This window comes from Castanea sativa, chromosome 5 (assembly GCF_040712315.1).
Source record: "Castanea sativa cultivar Marrone di Chiusa Pesio chromosome 5, ASM4071231v1".
Taxonomy (NCBI): Eukaryota; Viridiplantae; Streptophyta; class Magnoliopsida; order Fagales; family Fagaceae; genus Castanea; species Castanea sativa.
The window spans coordinates 27,518,283-27,526,663 of record NC_134017.1 but is presented as its reverse complement, the minus strand read 5'-3'; the positions used below and the strand labels follow the sequence as shown (position 1 = coordinate 27,526,663).

At 38.1% G+C, this 8,381-nt stretch overlaps 1 protein-coding gene across 1 annotated transcript; it reads right to left on the bottom strand.

Moving 5' to 3' along the window:
- Window positions 1-6,442: 6,442 nt before the first annotated feature.
- Window positions 6,443-7,033, bottom strand: LOC142635010 (uncharacterized). Its single transcript, XM_075809230.1, has one exon. It carries the CDS (start codon window positions 7,031-7,033, stop codon window positions 6,443-6,445), a length of 591 nt encoding a protein of 196 aa, XP_075665345.1.
- Window positions 7,034-8,381: the final 1,348 nt, after the last annotated feature.

Sequence of the window (8,381 nt, the reverse complement as noted above, 5' to 3'; positions counted from 1 at the left end):
AATTTATGGACTATGACTGACGGATCTATCCCTGGCATGTCGTCATGGCTCCATGCAAACACGTCTTGGTTCTCTTTGAGGAACAGTAGGAGCGCATGTCGAACCGTTTGGTCGACCGAGGTTCCTATCCTGGTGGTCCGGTCGAGCCCCGAATCGTCCAGTTGTACATCTTCCAATTTCTCCACGAGTTCTGCCACTGCTCTCTGTTCTTCGATGTTCATTGCCTGTACATGGTCATCCATCTCCATCATGGCTACGTAACATTCCCTTGCAGCCACCTGATTTTCGCGCAGCTCTCCAACTCCATGTTCAGTGGGAAACTTGATCATCAGATGGTAGGTAGAAGTGACGGCCTTCCATGCGTTGAGAGTGGGTCGTCCGAGTATGGCATTATACGCTGAGGAGCAATCAACCACTAGAAAGAAAACATCCTTGGTTATTTGCTGCGAGTAGTCTCCTACTGTCACCGCCAATGTGACGGATCCTAAAGGATGGACCTGGGTTCCCCCAAAGCCAACAAGGGGTGTGCATGCCGGGATCAGGCGCTCTTTTACAATCCCCATCTGCTGGAACGCGGGGTAGTAGAGGATGTCTGCTGAGCTCCCGTTGTCCACTAGAACTCTGTGGACATTGAAGTCTACTACCTGTATACTAACCACAAGCGCGTTGTCATGGGGGTGGTGAAGGCGCCGGGCCTCTTCTTCAGAAAACTCGATATTGGAGCCGTTCCGTCGTATTCTTTCTAATGAAGAGCCCGTCAACTGGACACTTTGCACCGTCCGTAAATAGGTCTTTCTGGCCTTTTTAGAAGACCCCGCTGAAGTACTGCCCCCTATTATCATCCGTATGTCTGCTACCGGTGGTCTGGGTCGTTCGTTTTCCCGTCTAGGATTCTGCTCCTGGGGTTGTTCCGTTCTCTCCTTCCTCACGAACCTCTGCAACCTTCCTTGCCTGATAAGGGCTTCGATCTGTTGCTTGAGGTCATAACAGTCCGTCGTATCATGGCCATGGTCACGATGAAAACGGCAGTATCTATCTCGTGGCCTCTTGTTTGGATCTCCCTTTAACTTGCCCGGGAACGTCAAGGTTCCTTCATCTTTGATTTGCATCAACACCTGGTCAATTGGGGCTGTGAGGGGGGTGAAACTTGTAAACCTCCCCGAAGGTGGTTTGGATCTCTGGTCTTCTCGTCGATCTCTGGTCCTTGCCATTTTTTGTCCATTATCTGGTTTCATATCTTCCTATCTTTCCCTTTTTCTTGGTTTATAGTCGTCTCTGGCCAGCAAGGCATCCTCCGCGTTCATATACTTCGTCGCCCTGTAATATACATCGGACATAGTCTTTGGGTCATTCTTGCATAGAGAGAACAAGAACTTACCCTCTTGTAGCCCGTTCATGAATGCTGCCACAAGTATTTTGTCATCTGCTTCGTCTATCGAGAGGGATTCCTTGTTAAAGCGGGCTATATAAGACCTTAACGTCTCGTCTTCTCGTTGCTTAATGCCCAGTATACACGCAATAGACCTCTTGTGTTGATGACTTCCAATAAAGTGTGATACGAACTGTGTGCCCAGTTCCTTAAAAGTGCCGATAGAATTAGGCGTCGGCCTGCTGTACCAGTCCCTCGCAGGCCCCTTCAAGGTGGTGAGAAAAGCCCTGCACATGATTTCATCTGGTACACCCTGAAGATGCATTAGGGTTCTAAAAGACTCCAGGTGATCCAACGGGTCTTTGTATCTGTCGTAGTTTTCCACATGGGGCATGCAAAACTTTGGAGGAACGGGGCATGAATTTACCAACGCTGTGAAAGGCGAATCCGTTCTATGGACTAGGTCGTCCAGGTTGCTGGATACCCGTCCTCTAAGGGCGTTCATCATCACATACATGCGTTCCCTCATCTCCTGCATCTCGGCCGTGATATGCGGTGGTAGGGAGTCCGAGGCAGATGGTGGGTTTGTCTCCGGTCTCTCCGGCCTTGTCGGTGCGGTGCTACCTTTAGGTCTGATGGCATTCCTCCCCTCCGGGCTCGCGACTTCCTAGTCCTCCCCTGGTGCACTTTGGTGCGCAGTCATCTGCCGTAGTTGCTCTTCTAAATCGTGATTCTGTTTAGTGAGGCGCTCAAGAGTAGTAGCAAGCGTCTGAACTTGCCTTTCTAGCGCTGTAGCATGCGGTTCTTCACCTTGATTGTTGACTGTCGCCATTGATCTGGTGAGTACCATGCAACTTTTTGTCCTTGGAATAGAGCAAAGGCTGAATTAGTTTTCCCTTTACTCTCGACTTCCCACAGACGGCGCCAACTGATGATGTCGCAAATATCACCAATAAGTTGCGTGCACTCTCCAACTCGAATCAAACCTGCAAACAGAAAATAAAGAACTCTAAGAGATACAGATTTTCACGAGTCACTCTCCTAGAAGGAAAGGATTACTTGACCAAGGCGAGAATCTCGGTCCTACGCTACTATATATACTCCAAAACCCTCACAAAGCAAGGTACGCACATTTGACTCAACTCTAGCACTTTAGGGTTGAAAAGAAATTCTAACTTGACCTTCGGAGGGTTTTTGGCCGGCACCACACCGGTGCTCTCTCTCTCTCTTAGGTCTCTTTGTTTTCTGTTTGCAGGTTTGATTCGAGTTGGAGAGTGCACGCAACTTATTGGTGATATTTGCAACATCATCACTCATCAATAGCCAGGTTTAAAAAACTATAATAGTCATGTATAAAAAAACTATTAATAAAAATTTAATAGTAAAGTTATTAATTTAATATTGTCAAAAAATTTTATTAAGTTAATAGCAAAAGTAGCAATACACTTGTTAATATCAAAGAGGATGGCAAGTTTACACTTGTGAGTGGGGAGTGAAAATTTTAGTGTCGATAGCATTTCTACTTCCCCTCACATGTTTGGATGTGCTGCAAAGAGTAATTCTACTACGTACACAAAAATTTAATAACATTTTTCACACCAATAGTTTTTATTAATATCTATTTGGGTCCACCAAAAACCTTTTTATTAACAATCTATCACATTATCAGGTATCAAATTATTTGTCAATATTTTTTTGTCTTTAGACTTTCTTGTAATAAACAACTGCATTCTTAGCTAGAACATCTCCAATAGCATTGGCAAACACAAAATCCTCTCTATTTTAGAGAGTCTAACCACCATATAATGCTCCAATAGCCTCTTTAAAGTTCAATAAGTTTTTATGGCTAATGAATGGTCACTCTCTTAGCCTAAAGGGCTAATGTTCATTTGCAAAAGAATAAAATGAAATTAAAAAATTAACAACTAATTAAAATATTCAACTTTTATCCTAATGGCTACAAATCGAACCACCTATTTCTCTCTTAACGTCTCCAAACTCAAGGAGACACAATCAAAACAAAAACAGAACAACAATCTTTCATATAAAACTAATCAAATTAGAACCAAAAAGAAAAAAAGAGAAAAAAAAAAAAAAAAAAAAAACCGTCTATTTGACCATCTAGGCGACTAGGCCACATGTCCTTAAAGGTAGGGAAGATAACAAGCGGCGATGGAGCGAACGAGGCAGCGTGCGTGAATGTCAATTTGAAGGCCAATTGTGTGTATATGTGTGCGCATCTCCAAACTCAAGGAGACACAATCAAAACAAAAACAAAACACAATCTTTCATATATAACTAATTAAATTATAACCAAAAAAAAAAAAAAAAGAACACAAATCTGACCATTTGGGTGGCTAGGCCGCATTTCTTTGGAGGTGGGGAGGATAACGAGCAGTGGTAGAGCAGATGAGGCAGCGTGCATGCGTGCATGTGCGTGTGCGTGAGAGAGAGAGAGAGAGAGAGAGAGAGATTGATATAAGTTAGAAGTGAGAAGAGTGGGGTACATGTGTGGAGGATAAAAAACAAGAGGGAAAAAAGAAAAAAGATAGAGATGATTCTAGAAAGTGAAATGTATGGGTGGAAAAAAAAAATATATATATATATATATGTCCACAATATTTTTATTATAAATCCTAAATGATAGGTTATTACTGACTTTTATTGGTGGGAAAAAGATTAATTTAAGTGGTAAATTCAAATTAGAACTAGTAATAACTTACCATTAAAATTTGTTATAAAAATGTTGTAAACGTAGCACTTTTCTAAAAAAAAAAAAAAAAAGATAAACAAAATTTTGGGTTAAATTTCAATTCTAAGATAAATTTGATAAATTTTAATTATGTATAATTTTTAAAAGACCTACACAAGACTAATGTAAAATTGATAAATTTCAAATTATAATAAAGGCTAAAATAAAAATTAAAATTAGATGATCTTATAACTTACTATATCATTGTTACAGGTGCTCCATGAGATTTATTAAAAAAATACCATCATAAAATTTTAGAGTTTGGAGATTCAAAAAATATGTATATATAAAATAAATAAAAAATTGGAGATGCTTTTACCTGGCCCAGCAAAAGTCAAGTCTGCCCTTTGTGTCAATTTAGTTGCCAAGTCAATACTCTGTGCCTAGAAGGCTAAAAGATTGCTTGCACAACATAAGTCTGTTTATTCAATTCAAGAAACTTTTAAGGCGAAAACACTATTTTGGTCCCTACATTTTGAGATCACAGTTAATTTTGTCCCTATATTTTGGTAACAATCAATTTAGTCTCTGTTATTTTCAACTTGTAGTCAATTTGGTCACTACCATTAACTTTTAACGGAAAATGCTTACATAGCAAATGGATTGCACAATTGGCACATTTAATATTAAAAAATTAAATAAAACTCATCAGAAAAATAAAATTGAAAGGATTCTTGGACTTTATTAAAACATATCAGAAAAATTTATTAAATAAAATTTTAATTTTTTCTTGGACTTTCTTGACAACTAAACACCAACTAGGGCTGTAAATGAACCAAGCTGATCATGAACAACTCGGGCTCAGCTCTAGGGACGGACTCAGGATTTCAAGCTGGAGAAGGATAGGGGGGGGGGGCGGAGATAAGCGAAAAAAAAAATTTCAAATACGCATCCATATAGTATTAATAAACTATCAAACAAAACAAGTACCCAAAAATCATTGTTTCTTAATATATTAAAATACAATCATCTACCAACAAAAACAAAAGACACGAAGCACTATTGTTTCTTAATACAATCATCTATGAAAAGGGAACTCGACACTCTTTCAAATCTTCAAAATCATCTACGATTGAATCCAAACTAAATGTCAAAGCTTTATCCTTTTCAATGTATAATATCAAAGAGTCCGTCAAAAAATCATTTTCCATTTTGCTTCGAAGGTTAGTTTTGACAACTTTCATAGCTGAAAATACTTGCTCTGTAGTAGTAGTAGAAACATGAAGAGTAAGCACAAGTCTCACCATTCTATAAACAAGTTTGTAGTGTTCTGAATTTCTAGTTCTCACTAACCATTGACACAACTCAAATAAACTTTTCAATTTTTTGAACTCTAGATCCTAGACTACATTATGCTCAAAATGATAAAGCTCCTTCTCCGACACTTGTTTGTCATAATCGGTGAAATCTTGTGAATAGAAATTCTTTACCAACAAACAAAGATCACTACTTATGAAAGATTTTAATGCCTCTCGAGGTTCTAAAGCTGAGCTAAGCCTAAGTAACTCCATTGCATCTTCATTAAACCGATGATTTAGTTCCTGTACTTGAGAATCTATTGCAGCATAAAAAATATTTACTCGATAATGATGCTCAATTGTAACGTTATCTTGCTGATTACGAGCTCGACCTCACCTCGTAACATAACGAGCATTCATATCTGGGACATCAATGCAATATTTCTCACAAAATGATATCAAAATGGTGAGTAAGCCATCCCATCCATCATCTCTAAATTTTTGGATAAGTGCTTTAGTAGATAAAACTAAATGCATGGCATTTAAAATGTCTTGAGATTGACTTTGCAAAGCTTGACAAAGTTTATTAGTGATCTCCACAGTTTCCTTCTCAAGATGAAAGATGAAGACAAATTCAAATGAAGTTAAACCATCATAAGCTGGCTCTACTTCTGCCTAATGTTCTCCATCAATTGCATCCTCAATTATATTTTGTAAAACTTCAAGAGTTGGAGTAAACATCCTTAATAAGCTAGAAACTGATCTAAAATGTGAACTCTAACGTGTTTCTATAGGTCACTGTAAAGTGCCAATTTGATTAAGTCCACTTCCAGTCTCAAGCTCTTCAAGATCAATCAAACGTGTTATTGCATTAGCATTGGCAACTTTCAATTGCTCATTACTCTTGCATGAAGCATTAACAATTTTGATAAGAAAAAGCAATGTATGAAAAAACCCACTAATGGGGACAACTTGTTTTGATGCTTTTACTAATGCCAATTGTAAGTAATGTGCAAAACAATGGATGTAGTAAGCATATGGGCAATCATTCAAAATCAAAGCTTGTAATCCATTCCACATACCTCACATGTTGCTTGCTCCATCATATCCTTGCCCTCGAATATTTTGTACATCTAAGCAATGTTGAGATAACAAAGAATATATCCCCTTCTTTAGAGTCAAAGCTGCAGTGTCAACAACATGAATAAGCCCAAAAAAACTTTCTTTCACAAAGCCTTCTGCATCAACATATCTAAAAACCACAACCATTTGCTCTTTCATGGACTCATCACAAGCTTCATCAACTATTATGCAAAACTTTTCATCACCAATTTCTTCCCGAATGGCCTTCTTCACTTTCGTTGAGAAAACATGTAGAATTTCCTTTTGAATCCTAGGTGATGTGTAGGTTGCATTTTTGAGAGCTTTTTCTATTATTTCAACAACCTTCTCATTCCAAAAAGTCACAATACCCAATGATTCAAGAAAGTTTCCATGATTTAATGAACTAAAACTTTCATCTCGACCTCTAAAAGCTACAGCTTGAAAGGCAAGATATCGGACAATAAAAATTGAGGTCTTCAGTTGCAAGCGATTATTTGCAATTTGTTCAGTAGTGAAATGATCAACTACCCTTTGTAAATGCTGCGATTGGTTTATCAAATCCTTGCACATTTGCTCGGCAACTCTATGAGCTGAGTTAGGATCTTTTCCTATATGACCTTGAAAATAACAATCTTTGCCCCCAACTTTTTTCCAATTTCTAAATCCACCAACAGTAAATGTATTTTGTCCCACAACCCCATTTGGATTATGAAAAACAAAGCAGGGTAGACAATAAGCTGCATCTGTCGTAGGAGAATATTCAAGTCATGTTTTATTATATTCAAACTAAGAAGCTTGAAAGCTATGATTGTGATTTCCACTTTTTTTGTTTGTCTTTAGAGGAGGTTGGTGCGGACCTTTTGTAATGTAAGCCCATCGAATTTCATCACGTTGATTAACATAATATTCTCATATTTGTTTGCATGTTCCGGGATCATAATCCAAAGAATCAAGATCAACTCTTTGAAATTGTGTTTGAGAGATTGGAACATCAACATTTTTCGGAATTGGGGAATGCATATTTTTTAGAATTGGAACATCCACATTTTCTAGAATTGGAATAGCAACATTAGTTGTTAGCAATCCCACGTTGACTTTGGAAGAATTTGAATATTTTCTTTTGAAAAAATCAAGCATTGTAGTTGATTTTTTCATGATCTACAAATAAAATAAGAAATCATATATATTAAATTTGTGTGACAATTTTCTATATTATATGATTTGTTTTTTTCTTTTTTGTCTTAGGCCCGCCTTTATTTATCTTTGTTTTTATGTTGTCTCCATCTTTCTGACATTAACCCACTAACCCAATCCCACTACGGCACTACCAACATTACAAATTTATTCTACACTACTAATAAAAACTTTTCTTGAACTTTACTTTTTTTTTTTTTCCTGTCACAGTGTCACTTATTCCTATTATGCCCAACCACCAGTCAACAAAGATGAGAACAAACAAATAGTCAAAGTAATCTCTACAAACTCTACTCTCTCTCTATCTCTCTTATCTCTATAATACAAGTGACAGAGAGTCACAAACACACAGACAGTCACAAAGCCAAAAAGCCCACAAAAAAAAAAAAAAAAAACACCACAGGCCGCAGCACAGATTCAATTCACAAAACCACAATCACCAACATCAGTAATTAGTTCATCACTCATCACCAGTCATCAATAAAAACACAAACACTCCACAAGCAAGCACAAAAAATTTATTTATTTTTTAGGTTTTGAAGGAAACTAGGAAAAGATCATAGATTAACTACCTGTGATGTGAAGGCTTGAGCAACCGGTGGCGGCGGCAAGATGGGGCTTGCATCAGCGTCGGCGTGGCGTGGGTACTGCTGTAGTGGCGTCAGCATGGGTAGTGGCGTGGTTCAGTGGGTGTGGCGTGGCTGTGTGGGTACTATTGTAGCAG

Coding starts and splice junctions, on each gene's coding strand:
- LOC142635010 (XM_075809230.1), bottom strand. CDS start 7,033: ATGTGCAAGGATTTGATAAACCAATCGCAGCATTTACAAAGGGTAGTT.